The following is a 14,321-nucleotide window of genomic DNA, read 5'->3' on the forward strand; positions in this document are numbered from 1 at the left end:
GTGATTCTGAGGGTTAAATAAGTTAACACTCATAAAATAACTAGAACAACGCGTGGCACTTAGTATTAACTATATTACTACTAATATTATTATTAACATATAGATACTTAAATGCCAGAAGGAGTTTGTTATAGGTGGTCTCATTTATAAAATAATGCCTTGTAATATACTGCATGGCCAGCAAGAGTCCTATGAAGAAATGGGAGTTTTATTTATTTTGTTTGTTTCAACTGACATTATGGCTGTAATTTTTAAAACTTTTTGTTTTGAAAAATGACTTTAGACTTTATTGCAAAAAACAGTACACAGTTCCCATATATCCTTCACTCAGCTTCCCCTAATGTTAACAACTTACATAACCACAGTACAGTTATCAAATGCAGGAACTTATCACGTTTTTCCCCTAATGTCCTTTCCCTGTTCCAGGGGATACTATCTGGGATCCCACATTGCAATTTTAAAAACAGAGTTTTATTTTTAATGGCCATTTTAGGTTCACAGCAAAATCCAGTAGAAAATATAAAGAGTTCCCTTATTCCTTCTGCCCCCGCCCAAACATAGCCTCCTCCACTGTCAACATCCCACACCAGAGTGGTACATTTGTTAGAACTGAACCTACACTGACACATCATTATCATCCAGAATCCATCGTTTGTGTTAGGGTTTACTCTTGGTGTTGTATGGGTTTGGATAAATGTCTCATGATTTGTATCCATCATTATAGTATCATCTAGAAGAGTTTCACTGCTTTAAAAATCCTCTGTGGTCTGCTTATTCATCCCACCCTCTCTTCAACCCCTGGCAACCACTGATCTTTTTACTGTCTCCATAGTTTTGTCTTTTCCAGAATATCATATAGTTGGAATAGTACGTAGCCTTTTCAGCTTGGCTTCTTCCACTTAGTAATATGCATTTAAGTTTGCTTCATGTCTTTTCCTTGGTTGATAGCGCATTTCTTTTTGCTGCTGAGTAATATTTCTTTGTCTGGATGTACCACAGTCTATTTATGCAATCACGTACTGAAAGACATGTTGGTTGCTTCTGAGTTTTGACCATTATGAATAAAGCTGCCGTAAACATTCGTGTGCAGGTTTTTGTGTGGACATAGATTTTCAACTCCTTTCGGTAAATACCAAGGAGCACAATTGCTGGATCACATGGTAAGTGTATGTTTAGTTTTGTAAGAAACTGCCAACCTGTCTTCCAAAGTGGCCATGGTACTTTTCATTCCCATGAGCAATGAATGAGAGTTCCTGTTGTTCCACATTCCTCTCAGCATTTGTTGTTGTCAGTGTTCTGGATTTTTGCCGTTCTAATAGGTGTGTAGTGGTATGGTGTTGTTTTAATTTGCATTTTACTGATGATGTGTGATGTCAAGCATCTTTTTATTTGCTTATTTGCCATCTATATCTTCTTTGGGGAGGTGTCTATTCAGGTCTTTTGCCCATTTTTTAATCAGGTTGGTTGTTTTCTTGTAGTTGAGTTCTAATGCTTTTTTGCAATTCTGGATGACAGTCCATTATCAGATATGTCTTCTGCAAATATTTTCTCCCAGTCTGTGGCGTCTCCTCTCATTCTCTTGACCCACGTTGTGTTTTTTTGCAGTGTCTCCTTAGTCTCTTCTAATCTGTGATAGTTCTCAGTCTTTCATGACCTTGACACTTTCGAAGAGTACTGGTCAGTTATTTTGTAGCTCGTCTCTCACTTGGAGTTTGTCTGACATTTTCCTGTGATTTGATTGAGATTATGCATTTTTGGCAAGCATGCCATGGAAGGGATGTTATGTCCCTCCAAGTACATCGTACCAGGCAAGGTGTGATATCCCTGTGTTGTATTACTGGGGATGTTAACCTTGATCATTTAGTTGAGGTGGTGTTTGCTGCACTTCTCCACTATAGAGTTATCATTTTCCCTTTGTAATTGATAAATACCTAGGGGGAGATACTCCTCAAACTTTTACCCACTGATTTTAGCATCTGTTTGTGGAGTTGCTTGCAACGGTAATTAATATGGTGTTTGCCAGATAGTAATTTTGTATTTCTTTCATTCCATCTACATTTATAAATTGGGATTTTTCTGTAAGGAAGAGCTGTCCCTTCTTCGCATTTCTTTATATACTCAGTTATTCATTTATATCAGCATGGACCCGTGGATATTTATCTTTTTTGAGTTATGATATTTTTCTATCATTATTTATTTTGTTGCTCAAATTGTTCCATAAAGCTGTTATATTTGTTAACTGACAGAAATGAATTTTGTTAAAACAATAAAAGCTTATTCTTGGGTATTCATTTTACTGAAAAATGAGAGCTGAGCCATTTTAATTTGCATTGCAACTAGTATGCTGATAATGCTTTGTTGCTATCATTATTTCTGGTAGTTTTTAGTGTCTTGACTTAAAGCTATGTGGTTCTTTTATCTATAACCTTAATTCAGATTACTCATATTTTATTCTGATGAGATGGAGGTGATGGCTTGCATGCACAGGGTGGAAATTGCCTTCCTAATATGCTGTTTAGATCTCATTATGTGATATGAATTTTATTAATTTTACAATTATTCCCACAGGCTTATTGGTATTAAAAGTGCTTTATAAAGTGGAAAAATATTAAACAGTTAAGAGTCTAAATATCAGTGGAGCTTCTTATCTACATTCTTAGAAGAAAATTAGACTCAGTAAAATGCTTGTCTATTTCTAATATAACAGGTTTTCCTGTGCTTCTAATTCCAGCAAAATAATGATTCACAGATATAAAGAAATTTTAATAGTAATAATTATGATTTGTATTTTTATAGTTGAATGTCTGGCCAAATCAGGATATTTTCTGAATATTCTGAGTTGAGATTACATTTTATTTATATTTTATTTCTTTCTTTTCATATTTTCTAGATAGGTTCTTAAAATAGGTTCATATTATCCTTTGAAGACAATTGAAAACCTGCAAGAATGTTGTTTATACGTAAATCATGGGAATTACACAATGAGGTAGATTTTCATATATGATTTGTTGAACCAGTTGCATTATTTTACAAGCATACTTGGTAGATTAAGTCATAATGACTGACATTGATCCTCAGTAAATTAACCTGAAAAAGTTTGTATTAATGTACTCCTGTCTAAAACAAACTAATTCAGCATGATTTATTCCACGTTTGAAAGCTCAGGATTGGCCTTTAATGCTTATTTCAAGTTTGAATACCTAGACCTTCAAACAAGTATAGGTTAAATGGCCCAATATGTTAGTTTTAGAAAGTTAATTTAAATCATTATTGATTTATTTTCACTCCGATTGAGATAAATAAAATATTGGTTATTTATAAAATGCCTTTTCCATTACTATCATCTCATATTAATCCATCTGAGGGGAAAAAACCAAAACAAAACTCATTTCACTGCTCTGGGTATTTCTCATTTTACATAAACTCACATTTTACTGTCTGTATCTTGTAGACTCTTAGAGTTAAAAGAGAACTTAAAAGTCATTTAGTCTAATGTTTTTTATAATTAAGAAATCCCATCTATAGCATTTAGGACATATCCAGCCTCTGTTTAAACGCAGTCATGTTGGAAATCTTATTCCTCTCAGGATTGTTCATTTCAGTGTTTTTTATTCTCTGGTTCCCAGAAAACTTATTTAACTTATAAGCTCCTTGTTGGAAGAGATTATTTTAATCATCTTTATATCCTTGACACTGACTTGCAAATAATACAATATGTACTTAAGACATATTTGTTAAATTATATTGAGTAGCAATCTACTTTGCTTTGACTTCCCACATTGGTTTTAATCTTATGGATCAACAAAGAACTGTGTTCTTTTCTATTTGATAGACTTTTACATATGTGAATGCCACCATTATGTTTGTCTTTAGTCTTTGCTTCTCTAGACACTGAAAGTCTGTAGATCTCTAACCATCCTACTCTTCTTAGTTTATCATCCACTCTTAAAATATGATACAAATGTTGGAACTCAACCCTTAGATAAGATCAGATAGAGTAGGATCATTAATTGTAGATTAATGGCTTCTTTTAGACCATTAATGGCCTCTTTCGTGTAAAAGCACTAGGCTAGGCACTGTGAAATCAAGAAAAATATCTGAACTAGAAAAACCATTTCTACCAACTCCGGAACTTTGTATTGCCAGTTTGGTCTGTTGACTTTTAAATTGTGTTTTCTAGCTGATATTGGGGTAAAGTTTTGTAAGGCTACCGAATTATTGTTCACCCCACTTTGAATGTTTAATAATAACTTACATTTAACTCTTGGCAGTTTATCTAATGCTTTCATGTATATAGTCACATTTAATCCTTAAGGTAGGTATTATTATTCACATTTTACACGTGGAAAATAATTTCTCCAAATTTGTACAACTGGTAAAGTGGCAGCACCTGGTTTCAAATTCAGATCTTTCTTAATAAGTCATGGCAATGCAATGTATGGCATAGGGCATGTAGTCAATGATATTGTAATAACGTATGGTGACACATGGTAATGAGACTTAGCATGATCGTTTAAAAATGTATAAAAATATCAAATCACTATGTTGTACACTTGCAACTAATATAATATTGTATATCAGTTATATTTCAGTAAAAAATAAAAAAAACCCCAAAGTCCAAATTCAAGTCTTTCTGATTCCACTGACTTTTCCCACAGATAGCTCACCAAGAGATCTCATTAAAAAATTTCTCTTGGGGCCAGGCCTGATGGCCTAGTAGTTAAAGTTTGATGTGCTCCACTTTGGCGGCCCAGGTTCAGTTCCCATTGTGGAACCACACCACTCCTCTGTTAGCCACTATGGTGTGGTGGTGGCTCACATAAAAAAAAATAGGAAGCTTGGCAATAGACGTTAGCTCAGGGTGAATCTTCCTCAGAAAATAAATGAATAATATTTCTCTTGATTTGAAGGGAACATATGCTTGTCATGTTGATATACATAATTTACCCCTTTCAGCTATTTTCTAATTCATACACATAACCACAGTTACCAGAATTTTGTTAGTCTTCCTTCTATATTAGATACTGTTTGTTTGTTTATTTTTGGTGAGGAAGGTTGGCCCTGAGCTAACATCTGTGCCAATCTTCCTCTATTTTGTATGTGGGACGTCACCACAGCATGGTTTGATGAGAGGTGTGTAGGTCCATGCCCAGGATCGAAACCCATGAACCTTGGGCCGCTGAAGCAGAGCATGTGAACTTAACCACTATGCCACTGGGCCAGCCCCCGTTTATTTATTTTGATATGAAATACTAACCAGATTGTGCAAATTCTTCTCAATTACTAAGGAAGAACTAAGTTTTAAACCTACTTTCAGAGAAAAAAAAAAAAAGGAAACCATCCTTGCACCTGAATTGGTATATAATACAAGGTTTTGGAACTTTGGATGTATAATTGTGATTTGTAAAGCAAATTTTGATTCTTTCTGATGGCTTTGGTTTTCTCACGCTTCTGTGACCTTGATGTGCTAGATTTTCATGAAACAGTTTGGAGTAATTAAACTCCTTGTTCTTGTGTGTTGTGTATAGCTTGGTATGGTGGAATGGATTGAACCTCCTAAAAGAGAACGCAAAGCAAACTATGCAGTGGATGCCTACTTTAGAGAGGCTTTACGTGTCAGCGAGCCAAAGGTTCCAAAGGTAAAACAGTATGAGGCCAGGTTTTATGTCTTATAGCAGAATTCTCTTGTAACCCGGTCTGTGATTCAGATTTACTTGCGTTAGTACCCAATCATAGTCCTTAAAATATAATAATGATACAGAAAAGTCCTTAATATGGCCCAGCAATATACATGGATTTCATTGTATTTATTTTTCTGTATATAAAAGAAATAGTAAAAGATAAGTATGTTCGCTTCGCGTACTGAAAACAAATATATATATATATAATGTATTTTTCTCCCACAGGCTCCACGACCTCCAAAACAGCCAAATGTTCAGGATTTTCAGTTTTTCCCACCACGTTTATTTGAGCTCCTGGAAAAGGAAATTCTTTATTATCGGAAGACAATAGGCTATAAGGTATAAAAATTTTCAATTTTTTAAGATTAGTACAATATAATCTTTTAAGCTAATATCTATTAAGCTAGACTAGGAGGTGTTCCATTTTAATGGGAGAGAACATAAGAGTAAACCAAAACAGTGGTGTTTTTAAAATCAAAGAGGAGGTTTAACTAGAAGTCAAACATCAAATTACTGAATCATCAGTAGGATCATCACTAAATGGGATTGATGGAGAATTAGCCAATATTTCAAAATAGTAATAATAACATTATTTTAATAGTGCTAGTGTTCGAGTGGTCAAAGAATAAGTAGAAAGAACAATAGGTATGTGTTGAATTGGAAGTGAATGCATGATAAATGATAGGAAGTTTTTGGTCATTTTCCTTAGTATGGCTAAGAAATAGTATTTTTGTATTTATTGCTCATAGGTTGATGAAAGAGCCCTATTGGCGGTTAGTAGATTCTAGTCACATAGGTGTTAAAGATAATGGTAAACATGATAATGAATGATGTCATTTTACTTTTTGAATTACGTCATTTAAAAATGATCTTTTGGAATTCACAGTTCTTATTTATATAGGTAGATAGGAACCCATTTTTAGTTAGCGAAATTTAATGTTTGTCACACTAAAGGTATCACATTGAGAGATTAGACATGCCAGGTTATTTTTGTATGTTGAAATTGACTTCCTAGTGAATGAAAAGGGATGACCAAATGTATGATCGATAGTATGAACAAAATTATAAAAATATTAACACTATTGTAGTTGTATGAAGCTTTCTGTTTTCTGAATTGGAAGCTGTGTTTTAAAATTTATTTTGTGAACCTTTATTAGGAATGGAACTATGACCAATTATTTTGATTAGTAGCTGTAATAAGCCTAGAAAAGCTCCATGTGTGTAAGATGTTCGGTTAGCCCATTTATATTTTGGAACTAGAGTGGATCTCTAGAATGTTTCTATTATTTGTCCAGAGTGGGAGCGTTGCCATTTGAAACAGAGCAAAAAAGCTTTGCTTGCTATTTGTGTATCAAAGTTTAAATATATATAAATAGGAATAAGAAACTTAAGGTGAATATAAGTGGTTAGTTATAATCTAGTTAGGGAAATGTGATTAAATTTGAATGTATTTAAATCAACAGGACTGGATAAAATCGTTCTTAGGAAGTTGTAGAAGAGTAAAGTAACCATGGTTGAACATTATCATTATCTTTGAAAACCAGTTTCAAAGAAGGTGAAAATGGCGCTATGCCAGAAGAAACAGGCAAGTTATAGGTTAAAAATGTAAAATAAAAATAGTAAAATTAATAAAGTAGTTAACATTTCATGAAGTAAACATATATATTATCCCATTAAGGATTATAATAATTTTAGGTTTAGATCATTATATTCATCAGATATCTATGTAGAGTATTTTATAATTTAAGAAATGCTTTACCACATACTTCATTTGATTCCTAACAACTCTGTGAGATAAGTCTTATTATCACCTCCATATGGTAAGTAAGGAAACTGAAGTTCAGAGCAGGTAAATGACTTGTTCAGGATCACATAGCTAAGAGAGTTGCCAGGGGTGCTGGTCTCAACTCCAGGTTCTCAGTGTTCATATGCTATGCTTTTTCTGCTCAGACGTTCTGGGCTATTTCTGCATGTGACATAACCCCGCTTCTTTCAGCAGCCCTAAATAAGGACTTTGTTTACAGTGGTGTGACATGTTGTTTGGGAGGTGAGCCAAGGGTAGTCAAGTAGCAGCAATAAAAAAATCATCTCTGCTGATATAACTGTTTATGCTCCTTCTTTGGAGATTCTGAAATTCTGTTCCCTGCAATAATACAGCGCTCACCACATTCTCACCACAGCTCTGGTTTTAATGTAAACAGTGCCTTTAATTATAGGCAGTTTGTGGTTAGGGGTGAGGTCTTACAATGACTGGTTGGGTGATGGCCAACTGGAAGGAGATAGAGGAGAGAGGAAACCTTAGAAGAGGGAGGAGTGAAGGGACAGCTGCGAAGGGTGATAGGAAGGAGGAAAGTGTAAGAAGAGAGGAAAGGGATGAATGTGGAGAGGGAAGATGGTGTGGAATCCATGCTATGGCACCTTACTATTTTCTCTTTCTCACCTTCCAGAAAGAAATGACGGGAGAGGGAGAATGAGTGAAAAGAGGGCTTTTTTTCATTTAATACATGTTTATTGAGTACTCCTCTGTGTCAAGTCCTATGCCAAGCACTGGGGATAAAGTGGTGAATAAGACAGACGAGGTCCCTGAGCACACGGAACTTAAGTATTCTAATGGAGGAGGTAGACATTAAGCTGATACCACAGGGTGATGACATAATTTATTTGTTTTCAGTGCTTACAAAGGGGTACTAGAGGGGAGGGAGCATAACATGGGCATCTAATGTGGACTGGGAGATCAGAGAGGTGGTCCCAAGGAAGTGTCATTTAAGCTGAGATCAGAGAGATGCACAGAAATTAGCCAAGTGAAGTATGGGAGAGAAGAGCATGGGCAGGGGAATGACAGGTAAAAAGGTGTGGCGGGAAGGAGGATTGCCCCTTTAGAAACTGAAAGAAAGCCAGTATTGTTAATGGTGGAGGGGAGGAGAGCGACTTGAGATGAAGCTGGTGAGCGGGTAAAGTTGGTTCATGTGGAGCACTGAACATTTATTATAGGTCATATTAATTAGTTTGAACTTTAGCTTTAGAGCAAAGGAAAACCATTGAGATGTTTTTAAGGCAGAGGGGTGGGTGGGTGTGAAATAATAATAGCAAATACTTATTTAGTACTTACTTATATTGCTTACTGTTCTAAGTTCTTTAAAAAGATTAGCTCATTATCTTCATAACAGCTCTGGAACTACATTCCACTTATACAGATAGGGAAACTGAGGTATAGAGAGGTTGAGTAATTTGCTCTGAGTAATTTGCTCAAGGTCAAACAACTTATGTGGTAGAGTATGATCAGATTTACATTTTAAAAGATCACTCTGGCTGCAACACAGAGAATGGTGAGGTTATCCAGGGAAACCAGGCAGGAGGCTGTTGAAGTGTCAAGATGAGAGAAGATGGTGATAGCTTGGAGTGTGGTGATGGTGGAAGGAGACTCAGTCCCCTACCACTATGCTCCTAGCCTTGTGCTCTCTTCAGCCCCATCCTGGATTGCCTCTGTATTGTCTAAAGACTTGCCTTGATCCTCCGTGTGCCTATTTATCTGAGGATTTGCAAGATAAATAAGAATACGTTCTGGATGTTGGTTCTTTCTAAACCTTGTCTCTCTCATTTTTTACCAGGAGCTACAGACCCGAGCCAAGATGAGTACTTTAACTGGGTGCATTTCATTTTTGAATTCAGAGTATAGACAGATGAGCATAGCGTGTTAATCATCTGCCAAAGCTTTCTTTCAAGGATGATGTGATATTGATGACTGTTAGAAGTATCTTCTCAAGGATGTCTGGCATTGATTTTTTCTCCCTATGCCTCCAGAAAACTCACCAGAGCCACAAAGGGAACAGAGCAATAGTTTATTCTCAGGTGAACAGAACTGCTGTAGTGGAGTGAGCCTGGTATTCTCTATGCAGTTAGGAGTCTCAAAAAGGAGCTCCTTCCCCTCTTTCTGCTTAAATGATTGTTAGCCCAGGGGAGAGAGGCCTTGTGTATGGCTGGGGGCACTGTGGTGCACAGTATCCTTTTGTCCGTTTGGAGTCCCCATAGTCTTATTCTGTAGTGATTTGGAGTGGGGCTTATGAGCGGCTCAGTAGTTTTGAAGCAGTTGGTAAAGGCATTTTTCCTGAGGGCCTTCTTATTTGCATTTTTATTTTCTATTTTGTTTTCCTCCCATACTCAGCACAAGGTCACAGCAATATTACTGATAATAAGATCTTTAGTTAAAGAATTTTGTTGTATTTGAGGCTGAAATATTTGTTTCTTTTGTCCTAACCACTTGATGGATAGCAGTGCAGTACGTGCCAGTTCTCCCCGCTGTCTAAGCGTTGACCTTGTCGCAAGTTAGACGTATTCAGAAGCTTCGTTGCTCTTGCAACTTAAGGGAGTTACTTAATGTATTTAATCACTTGTTCACTAAAATCTTTACATTGGAAGAGGATAACTTAATTGAAATTTCAATTGCAGAATGAAAAAAATCCAAAGCATTTAGGAATTCCATTGAATCGAAGGCTTGGAGTGAAGGAGTTTTGCCATGTTTGAAGCTGAAGAAAGCTGTAGAACATTCTAACATTTATCCTCAATAAAACAGTTCTTTAGGGACGGATATAAACATTTGACGAATGGAGACATTTCCGTAATCTTTGTGAGTTTTGATAACGTACTGTCGTGGGCCACCTGGTTTGCAGTGGTAGACCAAAAATGCGCTGAGCTGATTTCAGGTTACTCCTTTCATTTTGTGTGTGGTCACATTTCATTCGGGATTCCGTGCTTCTATGAAATGCTTGCTAAAACTCCTTCGAAGAAACAAGACAACAAAAAGATTTTTGCTTTCTCATGGAACACAGCTCTTAGTCACAAATTACTTAGTCTGACTAGAAATCCAAATAATAATTGTGATGTTTCCTTTCGAAAGATAACTTTTTGTATATTGTAACTATATTAAGTGTTGCTGGGGGCCATCAGTAAGACAGACGTATGAGTACTTGAGATAACTTTTAGGTGTCAACTTAGTACTATTGGTCTATAATTTATCTACTTAAGTTTTACACAGGCATACCTCAGAGATATTGTGGGCTTGATTCCAGACCACCGCAATAAAGCAAGTCACACGACTTTTTTGGTTACCCAGTGCATATACAAGTTATGTTTACACTGTACAGTAGTCTGTTAAATGTGCAAGAGCATTATGCATAAAGAATGTACGTACCTTATTAAAAAATAATTTACTGCTGAAAAGTGCTAACCATCATCTGAACCTTCAGTGAGTCTCACTCTTTTTGCTGGTGGAGGGTCTCGCCTCGATGTTGATGACTGCTGACTGATCAGGGTGGTGGTTGGGGAAGGTTGAAGTGGCTGTGGCAGTTTCTTAAAATAAGACAACAATGAAGTTTGCTGCATCCATTGACTTTTCCTTTCATGAACGATTTCTCTGTAGCACGTGCTGCTGTTTGATAGCATTTTACCCACGGTAGAACTTCTTTCAAACTTGGAGTCAATCCTGCTTCATCATCCCTGCATTATCAACTAAATTTATGTAGTATTCTAAATTGTTTGTTGTCACTCCAGTAGTCTTCACAGCATCTTCACCAGGAGTAGATTCCATCTCTAGAAACCACTTTCTTTCTCTATCCATAAGAAGCAAATCCTCATCTGTTAACGTTTGATCATGAACTTGCAGCAATTCAGCCACATCTTCAGGCTCCACTTCTAATTCTAGTTCTCTTGTCATTTCTACCACATCAGCAGTTACTTCCTCCACCGTAGTCTTGAACCCCTCAAAGTCATCCATGAGGGTTAAAATCAACTTCTTCCAAACTCCTGTTAATGTTGATATTTTGACCTCTTCCCACGAATCATGAATTTTCTTAATGGCATCTAAAATGGTGAATCCTTTCCAGAAAGTTTTCAGTTTACTTTGCCCAGATCCATCAGAGGATCCACTATGGCAGGTATAGCTTTCTGAAATGCATTTCTTGAATAAGACGACTTGCGAGTTGAAATGACTCCTTGATCCATGGGCTGCAGAACGGATGTCATGTTAGCAGGCATGAAAACAGCATTCATCTCATTGTATGTCTCCATAAGAGCTCTTGGGTGACTAGATGCGTTGTCAATGAGCAGTAATATCTTGAAAGGAGTCTTTTTTCCTGAGTAGTAGGTCTCAACAGTGGGTTTAAAATATTCAGTAAACCATGTTGTAAACAGATGATCTGTCGTCCAGGCTTTGTGGTTCCATTTATAGAGCACAGGCAGAGTAGATTTAGCATAATTCTTAAAAGTCTCTAGGATGTTCAGAATGGTAAATGAGCAGTGGCTTCACCTTAAAGTCCCCACGTGCATTAGCCCCTAATAAGAGAGTCAGCCTGTCTTTTGAAGCTTTGAAGGCAGGCATTGACTTCTCCTCCCTAGCTGTGAAAGTCCTAGATGACTTCTTTCTCCAGTATAAGGCTGTTTTGTCTACATTGAAAATCTGTGGTTTAGCGAAGCCACCTTCATTAATGATCTTAGCTAGATCTTGTGGATAGCTCGCTGCAGCTTCTACATCAGCGCTTGCTGCTTCCCCTTGCACATTTATGTTGTGGAGACGGCTTCTTTCCTTAAACCTCATGAACCAACCTCTGCTAGCTTCAGACTTTTATTCTGCAGCTTCCTCACCTCTCTCAGCCTTCACAGAATTGAAGAGAGTTAGGGCCTTGCTCTGGATTAGGCTTTGGCTTAAGGGGATGTCGTGGTTGCTTTGATCTTCTATCCAGACCACTGACACTTTCTCCATATCAGCAATAAGGCTGTTTCGCTCTCTTATCATTCATGCATTCACTGGGGTAGCACTTTTAATTTCCTTCAGACTTTTCCTTTGCATTCACAACTTGGCTAACAGTTTGGTGCAAGGGACCTGGCTTTTCGCCTGTCTTGGCTTTTGACATGTCTTTCTCACTAAGCTTAGTCATTTCTAGCTTTTGATTTAAAATGAGAGACCTGCGACTTTTTCTTTCACTTGAACAGTTAGAGGCCATCCTAGGGTTATTAATTGTCCTAATTTTAATATTGTTGTGTCTCAGGGAATAGGGAGGCCCAAGGAGAGGGAGAGAGACAGGGAAATGGCTGGTCGGTGGAGCAGTCAGAACACAAAACATTTATCGATTAAGTTTGCCATTTTAGGTGGGCAAGGTTTGTGGCGCCCCAAAACAATTTCAGAAGCACGTATATATTTGAGTAATTTCTAGAATTAAAATAGTAAATGTGTCATTGATGAAGTCATTCTAAAGGTTTGCTGTATTAAAAATATGACCAGTGGATGTAGAAGTAGTCTGCATTGAATCCTGAAATCTAATGGTGTGACATAATATTCTGATTTTGCTCTTGTTAAAGTTCAAGGGGGAAATTTTTAGTATTGGGGATATCTGCATGGGAAAAAGAGTGTATTTTGTGTGGGTATATTATCCGTTTTCTGTCATAAGATTAGATGTTTATGAAACATTTCATTTTGTTAACTATGGTTGGACATGAAAATATTGAAGATATTTGATAGAGAGGTATCTTAAGGTTAAAGAAGTTTTTCTCAATTAAAATTTTACGCCAAAGTAATTTCACATGCAAGCAGTTTAAGAAGTCTATTAAACTTTTAAAGCTATGTCTGTAATTTTTTTCAAATGTTTTATTATGAAAAATTTTCAAACATACAAAAATGTTTAAATAATTGTACAGTACACAACACGTATATTTTCCAATTTACATCTTGTTTGCCTTATCACCTATCTGTCCATTTCTCCAGCTTTCTGCCAAATGGATAACCATCTTATTTTTTTATGCATTTCACTCTTGCAGGCATAAGTATATTTCACCCAGGAACACTTCAGCATACATGTCGTTAGCCAGAGTTCAATATTTATTTGATTCTTTTTTAAGGTAAAATTTATATACAGTTAAATGTGTAAATCTTAAGTGTATGATTTGACGTATTTTGACAAATGCATCTGCCTACATAACTGGAACCCCTATAAAAATATAGAACATTACTGTCACCCCAGAAAGTGCTTCTTCTCAGTCAGTCCCCGTACCACTCCCTAGAGACAACTACTGTTCTGATATTATTTTCCTCCATAGATTAGTTTTTTTCTGTTGTTGTAGAATTTCACATAAATAAATGGAATCATACATTGTGTGTAAAGCTTCTTTCACTTAGCATACCGTTTTTGAGATTCATCCATGTTGTGCCATTATCAGTGGTTCTTTCCATTTTGATTGGTGACTGCTATTCCATTGTAGGGATATACCACACTTTGCTTGTCCATTCTCTTGTTGATTGACTTCTGTCTGGTTTTTGGCTATTATGGGTAAAGCTGCTATGAACATTCTTGTAAAAGTCTTTGTAGAGATATATTTCATTTCTTTGGGTAAATACTTAGGAATGGAATTGCAGATGTGCCTATAATTTAAAAATTGAATTTAGCTATTGACAAAAGTTATTTTTAATCATGCTTATTACTGGACTACTATTTATCACTATTTCATTTTTAATTTATGCCTTCTTTTCCATTTCCATCTGCCACCATTCTAGACCAGGTGGTCATACCTCATTTGTAGATATGACAGTTAAGCTAGTTCTCTCGCTTCTAGTCACTTCCCCACTTCAGTCCATTCATCGCAAAGCTTAAAGGT

General features: G+C 36.3%; 1 protein-coding gene across 6 annotated transcripts in view; it reads left to right on the forward strand.

Moving 5' to 3' along the window:
• Positions 1-14,321, forward strand: part of SMARCA1 (SWI/SNF related, matrix associated, actin dependent regulator of chromatin, subfamily a, member 1) — a 67,520-nt gene that overhangs the window by 32,205 nt on the left and 20,994 nt on the right. For all 6 annotated transcript variants that reach the window (XM_046673965.1, XM_046673967.1, XM_046673968.1 and 3 more), the window contains 2 exons: positions 5,529-5,639; positions 5,907-6,020. In XM_046673965.1, the coding sequence (XP_046529921.1) occupies positions 5,529-5,639; positions 5,907-6,020 (225 nt within the window). The remainder of the gene's footprint in view (positions 1-5,528; positions 5,640-5,906; positions 6,021-14,321) is intronic.

The sequence above is a fragment of the Equus quagga genome, chromosome 10, assembly GCF_021613505.1.
Source record: "Equus quagga isolate Etosha38 chromosome 10, UCLA_HA_Equagga_1.0, whole genome shotgun sequence".
NCBI lineage: Eukaryota > Metazoa > Chordata > Mammalia > Perissodactyla > Equidae > Equus > Equus quagga.